This window comes from Danio aesculapii, chromosome 14, assembly GCF_903798145.1.
Source record: "Danio aesculapii chromosome 14, fDanAes4.1, whole genome shotgun sequence".
Lineage (NCBI taxonomy): Eukaryota > Metazoa > Chordata > Actinopteri > Cypriniformes > Danionidae > Danio > Danio aesculapii.
In genome coordinates, this window is record NC_079448.1 from 48177721 (window position 1) to 48191026 (window position 13306).

Here is a 13306-nt window from a genome sequence, read left to right on the forward strand (position 1 = left end):
TGGAGATTTGCGATGCCCAAGATGGCTTCATTCTTGCCCGCTGAGTGCCAGGCTGCGGTGGTTTAACATGTGTGTGTACATTGTGTTCCCTTTAAATGACAGTCTTAGCATGTGCTAATATAGTAGACATGTAACACCTCTGAGAGTCGCTAAATGGTAATAATTACACACAAACCCTGTTAAATGTAATGTTAAGCACCAAAAAGTCTCTGATGTCGCGACTGACCTTCACGTCCCCTTAACCCTAAACCACATGGCATCTTCTTAGATAGTTATGCATCATGTTAAACACTTATAATTATAATAATACATGACTTTCAATACAAACGAAACTCAAAATGTGTGAATTGTCAGTTATTATAACGCGGAAAGCTTACAGCGCATTTGCACTGCACTTACAGGAGGAACTGAAGGTTTATAGGACAGAAAATACGGTGCTCACCATCTCTGCCGAGGGGTGCCCGGCTCAGGGACTGTCGTGCCAGGGGCCCACACCTCTGCCAGGCTGCTCTGCACGCAAACATCGTCCAAACTGGAACGGAGGAAAAGCGGCGTGATGGTCCAGTGGAGGAGCAATGAATGACTGACTGCGGACACTGTAGAAGTGGGAGGAGCGAACACGAGGAGGGCGGAGCAAACGTTTGCGTAAATCCTCCTCCTGTCAGAATTGCTTAGCAGTGTTTTTTATAAAACATGTAGTAATGTACAACTCTGGCAACTTTTGTTTTTTTAAAGTAATAAATGTGTGTAAATAAATATATCAGTGGAGATTTGCAATTCCCATGATGGCTTCATTCTTGCCTGCTTGGTGCCAGACTTCGGTTTTACACGTAAGTACATTGTGTCCCTCCCCCCGCTCCCAAAAAAACCTAAAAACATTGTGTTCCCTTCCTATGACATTCTACATAGTAAGCGTGTAAGACAGAGTCGCTGAAAGGTAATAATTACGTTAGAAGTACATTAGGATACTATACAATCTTCAAAACCAAATTTGGATCTAACAAAATAACTCAATATATAGTCCAAAGATTTGTACACCCATATTAATATGTTAGGGGGAAAATAATAAATAATAATAAAAAATAAATAAAGGAAAAAAATCAAGAGAATATATACAGTTAAAGTCAGAATTATTAGCCCCCCCTTTGATTTTTTTTCTTTTTCTTTTTTAAATACTTCCCAAATTATGTTTAACAGAGCAAGGAAATTTTCACAGTATGTCTGGTAATAGTTTTTCTTCTGGAGAAAGTCTTGTTTTATTTCGTCTAGAATAAAAAGGTCAATATTATTAGCCCTTTTCAAACATTTCAATATTTCATAGTTTAAAACATCCGGCCACAAGAAATTTTTTGTAACTTTAATAAAGATTAAATAATATACAATGAAGACTCTGCAGTGTTGATTATTTAGTATCTGTATCTGACACTATAATTCACTTTTATCTTTACTATATTTTATTTATGCTTGTAATTTATTTGTTCTATGTTATTCGAGACTCACTCCCCTACAAAATCCCCCCAATCAATGCAAATAAACCTGTTAAATCATCTGGTGAAATTGTATTCACATCACAATATACATCACAGAAACACAACATATGGTAATGTCAGATTTTTTCAATATAGCTCAGCCCTAATTTAAGTATACAGATATTTGTTAAACTAATTTCCATGATTTTTCCAAAACTTTGTGGGTTTTTCTGTTTTTCCAAAACTTTTCCAGGCCTGGAAAATGCCATGTCGAAATCCCATGACTTTTCCAGGTTTTCCATGACCGTATGATCCCTGTGCCATACATCCACACATGACCTTGTATAAGTAATAATTTTACTCTAATTATCAACTTGCCAATTTCATCACATCAATTGCACCGAGACATTATACAATCAATCAGTCTCATAGAAACAAGAGGTAATGCCGGTGTTCACAGTTCAAGTAGATTGTGTATTTATGTTCAAAAGAGTCAGTAAAAGTGAAGCAAGTTATATATACACATCTTTATTAAACATTATTGTACATCATTTAATGGCAGAGAAACACATTAGCAGGAATAACATGTGATCCACAAAGCACAGAGCAATCAGTGGCCTAAAACAAAAGAGACAGGAATATTTTGTAAATTCAGATCAATTAAAAGGTGCTTGGTATTTTAAAAAAATGAACTTAAATAATGATATTGAACAATGTTTATGTACAATGAGTATGGTGTATGTGTGATTTTACTTACATGGCCTTATGAATTACTCTAATCCATTCCTTCTTTTGTACTCCTGCACATCCGTGCTGTGTTGTTTGAACAGCTGTTGGAGGAATAGACAGTGTGTTTGGAAACCTTAATAACAAATGTAAGTTTGTGTATATATTTGTTAGCAGTGTTGGGGTAAAGCATTTCAAGTAACGCAAGCTATAAAAAAAAGACAAGAAGAAGAGACCTATGGAGGATGAAACCCGCAAAAACAATAAATAAATACACAAATAAATAAATGAAAAAAATAAATACACAAATTCCTGCATAGATAAAACTATAAATAAATAAACATGCAAATAAATAATTAAATGAATAAATAAATAAATAAATAAATAAATAAATACACAAACTCCTGCATAAACAAAACAATAAATAAATAAATAAATACACAAATAAATAAATAAATGAATAAATAAATACACAAACTCCTGCATAAATAAAACAATAAATAAATACACAAATAAATAAATACACAAATTCTTGCATAAACAAAACAATAAATAAATAAATACACAAATAAATAAATGAATAAATAAATACACAAACTCCTGCATAAATAAAACAATAAATACGCAAATAAATAAATAAATAAATAAATACACAAACTCCTGCATAAATAAAACAATAAATAAATACACAAATAAATAAATGAATAAATAAATACACAAACTCCTGCATAAACAAAACAATAAATAAATAAATAAATTCGCAAATAAATAAACAAATGAATAAATAAATTTACAAATAAATAAATAAATGAATAAATAAATACACAAACTCCTGCATAAACAAAACAATAAATAAATAAATACACAAATAAATAAATAAATGAATAAATAAATACACAAATTCCTGCATAAATAAAACAATAAATAAAAAATACGCAAATATATAAATAAATACACAAACTCCTGCATAAACAAAACACTAAATAAATAAAGACACAAATAAATGAATAAATAAATACACAAATTCCTGCATAAATAAAACAATAAATAAATATGCAAATAAATAAATGAATACATAAATATTCAAATACCTGCATAATTAAAACAATAGATAAAACAATAGGCAAACAAATAAATACATGAATAAATAAATACACAAATTCCTGCATAAATAAGTAAATAAATAAATAAATAAATAAATAAATACGCAAATAAATTAATGAATAAATAAATACACAAATTCCTGCATAAAAACAATAAATAAATAAGTAAATAAATAAATGAATAAATAAATACACAAATTCCTGCATAAATAAAACAATAAATAAATAAATAAATATGCAAATAAATAAATGAATGAATAAATAAATACACAAATTCCTGCATAAATAAATATAAAAACAATTAAGTGCGGTGGGAAAGGGGGAAAAATCTACTATTAGTTTCGCATTTTCTTATTCCCCCAACATCCGTGTAATTTATTTAATTATTAACCTGCCCGCACTATTTATATATTTATTTATGCAGGAATTTGTGGATTAATTAATTAATTTAATTATTTATTAAACATTTTTATTGTCATATTTATTGTTTATTCATTATATAATTAATTATTTTATTTTGCATATTTATTAATTGATTTATTGTTTTTGCAGGTTTAGTCCTCCATACTTTTTGTGGTTACTTTTTTATATTACTTATGAGTTCTTTTCCTTACCTGCCTAAGGTTTGATCTCTTTCAGAACTTGCAGGTGTTTTTTCACCTTTTTTTAATAGAGAATGTCTGCATTTACCAGCCACCTTTATAACCTACACCTTCATTTTCTTTAAAAAAAAGTGGACTAAAATTATATTTCAAGAACTTTCTGAGCCCAGAGCTCTACATGCTGTATTTACATTAATGACAGCAAGTAAGTTAAGAAAATTCCCTGTCCATTGAGAAAAAGATTGCAATAAAATCTCAGAGTGCTAACATGAAATGAGGCAAAAACAGATTTTAAACCTTCAAAATGTTTAATAAGAAAATGAACAGTAAGACGATAAAAAACATCCCCAAATCAAAATAAATCTTTGAGCTAGATATATAGAATAAGTTGCTTCACGTGGCCTTAACAAATGTGTAAATCATTTCCCAAAAGAAAAAAATCTTACTGTATTACAAAACGTAGTCGCTTCTACAGTAGACAGCGGCTGCATCTCTTCAACAATAAAAGCAATAACCTTTTTTTTTAGTTTAGTTGAATGAATTGTTTTACCTGGAGAACGTGAACTGATCATAGCTGAAGGTGGGGTGCGGGTGTAGTGCTTTGCATCCAGTTTTTTTAGATGTTGTGCTGCTTGCAGTTGTTAAGAGTTTTACTTACACATAAATCAACACTTAACAACAATCCACTTCTTTTCTTCGATGAGTTCAAAATAACAAGAATCTCCCATTGTTTCTGACTTTCTGTAGTGATTCGTGAATGAATTGTTTGTTTTAATCAGATCTTCTAAGTAAACCAGTCGAGTTGTCGTGAAACGGTTTGCATCTTCATTAAGTACTAACATACCAGATACTCCCTCTGACTCTAAATAAACCAATATCCTGAGTTATTCAGTTACTAGAACAGTACAGTAGCTGCGTTTATATCCACCTATCTTCATGCAAATTTTGAAAATGCGCATAACTGAGTAGGATAACACTTTTATTTGATGAGAAAATATGTGCTTAAACTACGATGGAAACACTTTTACTCAACAAATCCCGGTATGCACATAAAAAAATTGATGTGATTTTGTTATAAGAGATCATGTGATGATGAAAATGTTTGTGAATGGATAAATTAGCAGGCTGAGCGCATTGTAAAACATCTGAAATGTTGCTTTGGTCATTCTAAAACACCTTAATCATTTCAGTATTAGTGTTATTATATTATTAATCACCTCCAGAATCAAGAGCGTCTGTGCTCCGCGTCTCACGCCTTCAAACGCCACACGCGTTCACTGCGTGTCAGGATTGCTTTTTGAGGCGCAAGTCATTTATTAAATGAAGAAAAGATTGATGCAGCTTCTTCTACCGCAACAAATTCTGTTTTAACTGTTGATATTTGGCTCCAGTTAATCAGGAAGTGACGATTTTGTTTACTTTGACTCGGATAGAAACGCGTTATTCACACGTCTTATAATCCAGTTTTGCGCATAAATTTGATTCACATTTTTGGATGGAAACATAGCTACTGACTCATCTGCTGTAAAAAAAGAGACATGATGATGATGATGAGTGCGAGCCGGCTGTCTGTTGCCTCGCAGCACGCTCTCTCATTGAGTGCGTGATTCAACCTGACTAAGGTCATTTTAATTCCGCAATATATTTTGTAAAAAGCCAATTAAGCAAGGTAAAAAGTCACTCGTGTTACATGTTTTAAAAAGTAACTCAAATAATATTACTTCTTTTTAAAAACTAAAGCGTTATATTACTTGTTATTTTGGAAAAGTAGTATTATTGTGTAACGTGCATTATTTATAACGCATTACCCCTAACACTGATTACAAGCAAGACGAGCTACAAAAAAACCCTGCAAGTTCTAAAAGAGATCAAGCATGAGCAAAGGGAAGAAAAAGTACCACAAAAGTAACTCAAAAGTAACATAACACATTACTTGCCATAAAAAGTAACACAACCAGTTACTTTTTAGGTGAGTAACTCAATATTGTAATGCATTACTTTTAAAAGTAACTTTCCCCAACACTGTTTGTTAGCTGATTTAAGTTACCAGTGCCCATAAGAAAACTGTGCTCCCAAATGCCAGTCCGACTCTCAGCATGTTCGGCTTGGAGACATCAGGTTTGGTGGCTCTAAAGGCATTTCTGCTGACAACTGAAAGATAAATGATTTACATTTAACACATTGTTTTATTTACTGTACACTTTGGGTAGTGATTGATAGCTAATGAACTGATATATCAATCAGCAGCTCTTTAATATAACCTAGTGATGTCAATTAATATTTACAATGTTATGATGTACAACATTATCATATTTTCATTGTGTTAACATACATCCATGTAGTACATAACTAACATGACAATTAATACGAGAACAATGTTTGCCCTTTGCTGGTCATCTATAATAAAACGCTGAAAATTGCCATCGCGATAATGCAAAATATATAGATATATAAATGCATACACATATAGGAGCTGAATGTATTCTAAAAATGAGTATTTAACTTCATATAATTGATCATTTGTACAAAGCTAATGGATTGGCTGCTGTGTTGCTGCTAGTCTTGCTAAGCTAAGAAAGGTCAGGCCATACCGAACTGCTAACTAAGATCGGACGAATAACCAAATCTATCAAGCAAAACGTACTCGGAGTGTAACGTAAACCAGATATATTTTGCATTGTAGTACTCACTTTTATTGACAGTAGAAGTCCGCAACAACAACCGACCGAGAGGCATTTTGACAGCGTTTCTCTTCCACACAAAACTCGATCTTAGCTCGATTATCGTTCCTGCCCACAGGAGGACTGGCTGTTCTAGTGGCTCGCAGAGTAATCGATCGCGAATGAAAGTTGGCTCGGGAACAGCGAAAACTCACATTTTATAGCAGTAATTTAATTATGTCTTGGTTGGTTTCATGTTGTAGCACGGTTGCCTCACAGCAAGAAGGTTGCTGGTTCGAGCCTCGGCTGGGTCAGTTGGCATTTCTATGTGGAGTTTGCATGTTCTCCCCGTGTTGGCGTGGATTTCCTCCGGGTGCTCCGGTTTCCCCCACAGTCCAAACACATGCGGTATAGGTGAATTGAAAAAGCTAAATTGTCCGTAGTGTATGTGTGTGAATGAGTGTGTGGATGTTTCCCAGTAGTGGGTAGCAGCTGGAAGGCCATCTGCAGTGTAAAACATATGCTGGATAAGTTGGCGGTTCATTCAGCTGTGGCGACCCCTGATTAATAAAGGGACTAAGCCGAAAAGAAAATGAATAAATGAATGAGTCTTATACAATGATATAATTAAAATAAATGGTATTGTTAGTTTTACTTATAATAAAAATGTATTTATATATATTTTTAAAAAAAGTATATTGATTTTTTCTGTTTAATACAATTATATTGGAGGACGAAACATGCAAAAACAATAAATATATTAATAATAATAACAATAAAAAATTAATTAATCAATAACATCTTAAATTCCTGCATAAAAAACAATAAATAAATATGCAAATAAATAAATATTTAAGCAGATTTTTCCTTCCTCCTTTAACGCTGCACTATTTTAAATATAAATTTATTTATTTATTAATTTATTGTTTCATTTATGCAGGAGTTCGTAGATTTATTTATTTATACATTTATTTATTTATTTGCGCAATTATTAATTTATTTTTTATTTATGCAGGTATTTGTTGATTTATATATTGATTTATTTGTTTGCGTATTGATTTAGTTATTGTTTTAATTATGCAGGAATTTGTGTATTTATTTATTCATTTATTTGCATATTTATTTATTTATTGTTTTATTTATGCAAGAATTTGAGTATTTATTTACTTATTTGAGTATTTATTGTTTCATTTATGCAGGAATTTGTGTATTCATTTATTCATTTATTTATCTATTTGCGTATTTATTTATTCATTGTTTTATTTATGCAGGAATTTGTTTATTCATTTATGCATTTATTTATTTATTTGCGTATTTATTTATTTATTTATTTGTTATTTTATTCATGCATATATTTGTGTATTTATTTATGCATTTATTTATTTATTTGCATATTTATTTATTTGTTATTTTATTCATGCATGAATTTGTGTATGTATTTATGCACTTATTTATTTATTTATTTATTTGCGTATTTATTTATTTATTGTTTTATAAATGCAGGAATTTGTGTATTTATTCATTTATTTGAGTATTTACTTATTTATTGTTTTATGTTTATTTATTTGCGTATTTATTCATTTATTGTTTAATTTACGCAGGAATTTGGAGATTTATTTATACATTTATTTAGTTATTTTCTTATTTACTCATCTATGGTTTTATTTATGCAGGAATTTGTAGATTCATTTATTCATTTATTTATTTATTTATTTGCGTATTTATCTATTTATTATTTTTTTGTTTTTGTAGGTTTTCGTCCTCACAACCACCTAACACGAAAATACATTACCAAGTTAATATTACCATCTAGTGGCAATCTTTTTAGTCTATGGCTACAATGCATGTCGGGTAAAAACACTTACTGCATTTTTATTTTAAGGTAATTCTACTATTATTAAACACTAATAATGTACGTTCATGTTATGTATATATTTTCTAAAATAATACAATTTTATTTTGTTCATTTAATTTCCACTCTATCATCCCCGCCTCGGAAATGTAGCACATTCAGCGCATGCGCAGTACACCGTTTGACCCGGAGAGAAGCAGCGTCGCCATTTTGGTTCTGATAGGGGGGCCTGCTGTCACCACGTGAAGGCGAGAAGCCCCAGACAGCGAAGTTCGGGGGGCTTTTACGATATAGCAGACAATCCGGCCGGAGGATCGAGGATTCCGATTCATGAACAGTGCAAAAGTCGCGGTGAACAACCCTCAAGAAGCAGAAGCATGCCCTCGATAACTCTGCCGCCGAAGGAGAACGCGCTCTTTAAGAGAATATTGGTAAGTTGCGGGAAATAACATCTGCAAACATGAACGCTGGATTGTTAATAATAGAAAGCAGCCATGTGTCAGTCGCCTTCCTATTTTAGCCAGGATCTTTCTCCTCTGGCCTCACCAGAAACCTCCTAAGAGTGTTTGGCAAGCTAGGAGTGAACACTGGCATTGCTTTAATACTCGTAACATGACTATTAGCTCGTGCACGTTCAAGCACTTTGATAAACTTATCTTGCTAACCGCCTATTAGCACGTTAAGCGCAGAGATCAGTGATTTGATAGCTAAATACACATCAAAAAATGTAATAATCTGCACAAAATAACGACAATAGTAGGATCGTGAGTCAAATCGTGTCACAACACGAAGTTCATTTGATTAGCATGCATGCAAGTTAACAGTACGAAAGTTGCTCCATTTAAAGCAACCCCAACCTTCAAATGAAACCATGTGAGTTTAAAATGCTCGAAGGCGATTTGTAATATGGATTTGTTACTTAAGTTCTATTGGGAAAACACGACTTTCATCGTTATATGTGTACTGACATTTTTATAAGCAGCGATTCAGAAATGCTGTCAGATGAAGTAACGAACTGGACATTTCATACATAAATACTAACCCAAAAAGCTTATATATCTAGTCGTGATTATTTGCTTTTTGATATTGAGAGTTTTTAATGGCCTAAAAACATATGCATCGTTCATTATTTTGATATGTTTTAACTAAATTTTGATGTGTTTATTAAAACCATTTGAAAGGATAGTTCATCTTAAAGGCACAGTTCACCCAAAAATGAAAATCTAGGGGTCATCATTTTCTCTACTCCCACTTGTTTCGAATCAGTTTGAGTTTCTTCTTTTAAAGACAAAAGAAACATATACTGAAGAATGTTTGAAACAAACAGCCATGGACTTCCATAGTATTTTTTGTTTCTACTATAGATGTCAATGGCTGCCTTTTCCCCTCCATTGTTCTTCTTCAAAATATCTTGTTTTGAGTTAAACAAGAAATAAACTCAAAGTTTAGAATCACTTGAGGGTGGGAGGAAAGTATCTCTTTAACAATCTAATCCTCAGACAAACTAAGATTTAAGTGACTTTTACTTCAGTTTTTCTTTTTACTTCACATTTCAAAAAGACTTTTAGGTGAAAATGTTAGTCAATGCTTACTGGCACTTTAAAAGACATAGAAAACATAAATGCGCAAAACTAAATGAATAATCCCCATGGCTCCTGATCATACGCTGAGATCTTATATTTTCCAGAAAGTCTCAAACCTACTTAGGATCATTTGCTAATGCTATTGTTAATGCTTCCAGATTTAAAAGAGTACCCAAAGAATGACTGAAGCCCCAAAAATTAGAGGGTCCATTTAGGGCTGGGCCAATAAGCAATATTATATCGAATAGTGATAATTATGTCAATAACAATGATAAGCTCTGGACTTTTTCACTATACTATATTGGTCTAAGCGCCAATCACACAGTGGGGATCTAAAAGTGTGTTGATATTAGAGATGTACCAAATTTTCGGCCACAGGAAATTTATCAGCCAAAAATGTTGTGCCATTTAATAGACCCTCTAATTCCTGCAGCTTTAATCATTGTTGGGGTACTCGTTTAAAACTGGAAGCATCAACAACTTATATCGAAATATATATTTTGTTTACGTTCAATATGGAAAATAATTATCGAGATTACATTTTTGCCATATCGCCCAGCCCTACGTCCATTAAATGTCAGAACATATTTTCGGCCGGTAAATCTTCAGTGGCTAAAAATTCGGGACTTCTCTAATATCAACACACTTCTAGATTCCCATTGTTGCACATTTCTGCTGTGTGATTGTCTCTTGGATCAATATAGACAAAAAAAAAGTGCAGAGCTTATCATTGTTATTAACATACATTTTTATCGTGATTCGATATAATATCGTTTATCGGCCCAGGCTTAGTAACAGTCTTACAAAAAAGCACCACAGGCAGCTATATGAAGAACGTCTTGCTAAAAAGTCAACTGTAGGTATTGCAAGTGACAATCAATCTATAAGCAAGCAACATCAAAGTACGATTTAAGAGTTGTTTACGGCTATTAGACCATATGAAAAAAAACATCACGAAGGCACTTAGAGATAACTTATGCCATAACTCACAACCTTGCTAAAGACACGGTGCCTTTTAATGCCAGTGACCAAAGAGAGATTTGAAACCTCATCCAAATGCTACACTTTCATCTCACGCATATTTTAGCCATTTTGCAGTTCCACAGCTGTATGTTGAATGTCAATTATGTTGAATGCCAGTTATGATATGGGGATGGTTAGGAGGTCATGATGGACAGGGGTCAGTGGGCAAATTTGGCTAGGATGCCGGGGTTAAACCCCTACTTTTTTCCAAGGACATCCTGCGAATTTTTAAAAAATTTGTATTTTTAATTTTTTCACGACCACTGAGAGTCGGGACCTTGGTTTAACGCTTCATCCGAAAGACAATGTTCACTGAGCAGTGTAGAGTCCACTTCACTAAACTGGGACAGTAGGACCCACAGACAGCAGGTTGAGCGCCCTCTGCTGGCCTCACTAACACCACTTTCGGCAGCAACCTAGCTTTCCCATGGGGTCGCCCATCCAGCAACTGATACTGCTTAGCTTCAGTGCGTGACCATGTGAGAGTTGCAGAGAGGTAGCTGCCGGCTATTTGTGTTTACTGTTTGCTGTAGGGAAAAAAATGGTTTCATTTCAGTTTCTTTTAACTTACACTCACTGCATTTTAGCTATTGAAGCTACAATACAGATTGAGCTGAATTTTGACTACAAAATTAATTCGGAAATCAAATCACAATCGCAATAGCTGTCAAAAAAAGTGCAATTACTTATTTTTCCCAAATTGCACAGCCCTACCAAGAATCACATTTTCAGGTAAAAAAAAAAACTCTATAATCTGCTGACTAAAAAGTCCCCTACCACTTGCATAGCCTGAGGGTGAGGAAATGATTTTTTTATTTTGATTTTGCGTGGTCTTCAATAAGATCAAGCAATAATAACTTCAACAATGTTTATAGTTTTGCGGAAACCAAAAGAAAATGTATCTGGGACACTTGAGTAGTTTGACAGGTGTTTCAACCTGCAGATTTGTCTACATAGACAACATTTACAGCCATGTTGTTGGTCAGTTCAGCTTGTAATATGTCTTTCTTGGTCTACTAAAAACTTTAATACTTCTGAATGATGGACTTTTGTTCTAATGAAACACTGTTTTTGGGTCATAGTGACTCAACTATAATTTGCACAGTCATGGCTGTTAATTAGTAGTGCATATTAATGACCAGTCTTGTATGTTTTACATGTACTGTCCTGATTTTTCAATATGCCAGGTCAGATCTTTAAAGTCATCTGATGTTAGTTTGTTTGTGTTTTCTATCAGAATCAGAAATCAGAATCAGAATCAGAAAGAGCTTTATTGCCAGGTATGTTCACACATACGAGGAATTTGTTTTCGTGACAGAGCTTCTACAGTGCAACAGGATTACAGAGACAGGACAAAAAACAGATAATAAATATATTTTTTTAAAAATAGAAGTAAGTAGTGAGTGCAAATATACAGATTGACAAGTGTATGTACATGTTTATTACTATATACAACGTTATATGTGCAGCTGTTATGTGCAAATTGGCATGTAAAGTGTGTTGTTAAATAAGTGTATATGTGTATAAAAGTGTATAGCAAGTAGTGATGTTGGTTCCGCAATTATTATCATCAAGTGTTCATGAGATGGATTGCCTGAGGGAAGAAACTGTTTCTGTGTCGGGCTGTTCTGGTGCGCAGTGCTCTGTAGCGTCGACCAGAAGGTAAAAGTTCAAAGAGGCAGTGTGCTGGGTGTGAGGGGTCCAGAGTGATTTTGGCAGCCCTTCTGCTCGCTCTGGATAAGTACAGTTCTTGGGGAGTAGGAAGGGTTGTACCAGTGATTCGCTCAGCAGTCCGAACTATTCGACGTAGTCTTTGGAGGTCGTATTTAGTAGCTGAGCTAAACCAGACAGTTATTGATGTGCAGATGACTGATTCAATGATGGAGGTGTAGAACTGTTTCAGCAGCTCCTTTGGGAGGTTAAACTTCCTCAGCTGACGAAGAAAGTACATCCTCTGTTGAGCTTTTTTGACAATGGAGTCAATGTGAGTGTCCCACTTCAGGTCCTTAGAGATGGTGGTGCCCAGGAACTTGAATGACTCCACTGCTGCCACAATGCTGTCCATGATGCTCAGTGGGGGGAGAGCAGGGGGGTTTCTCCTGAAGTCCACTATCATCTCCACTGTTTTGAGCGTGTTGAGCTCCAGGTTGTTGTTACTGCACCAGACAGCCAACTCCTTAACCTCCTGTCTGTAGGCAGACTCGTCACCGTCCTGAATGAGGCCGATAAGTGTGGTGTCGTCTGCAAACTTCAAGAGCTTCACAGAGGAGTCTTTTGATGTGCAGTCA

The 13306-nt window shown here is 33.7% G+C and overlaps 3 protein-coding genes across 4 annotated transcripts in view; 1 reads left to right on the forward strand and 2 right to left on the reverse strand.

Annotated features, from left to right (window-relative positions):
• mgarpa (mitochondria localized glutamic acid rich protein a) overlaps positions 1-606 on the reverse strand; it is a 39284-nt gene extending 38678 nt beyond the window's left edge. The window contains exon 1 of one of the 2 annotated variants that reach the window (XM_056472613.1): positions 443-606. In XM_056472613.1, coding sequence (XP_056328588.1) covers positions 443-524 — 82 coding nt within the window. In that variant the 5' untranslated portion in view covers positions 525-606. The remainder of the gene's footprint in view (positions 1-442) is intronic. The other variant, XM_056472612.1, reaches the window with a different exon arrangement.
• Positions 607-1981: 1375 nt separating this feature from the next.
• On the reverse strand, positions 1982-6717 carry ndufc1 (NADH:ubiquinone oxidoreductase subunit C1). The gene is made up of 4 exons (XM_056472389.1): positions 6591-6717; positions 5948-6051; positions 2227-2299; positions 1982-2087 (listed from the first exon to the last, which is right to left on the reverse strand). The coding sequence occupies exons 1-3, from the start codon at positions 6634-6636 to the stop codon at positions 2240-2242; spliced, it is 210 nt and encodes a 69-aa protein (XP_056328364.1). The 5' UTR covers positions 6637-6717; the 3' UTR covers positions 1982-2087; positions 2227-2239.
• Positions 6718-8597: 1880 nt separating this feature from the next.
• Positions 8598-13306, forward strand: part of naa15a (N-alpha-acetyltransferase 15, NatA auxiliary subunit a) — a 34551-nt gene continuing 29842 nt past the window's right edge. The window contains exon 1 of the mRNA XM_056471699.1: positions 8598-8843. Coding sequence (XP_056327674.1) covers positions 8790-8843 — 54 coding nt within the window. The 5' untranslated portion in view covers positions 8598-8789. The remainder of the gene's footprint in view (positions 8844-13306) is intronic.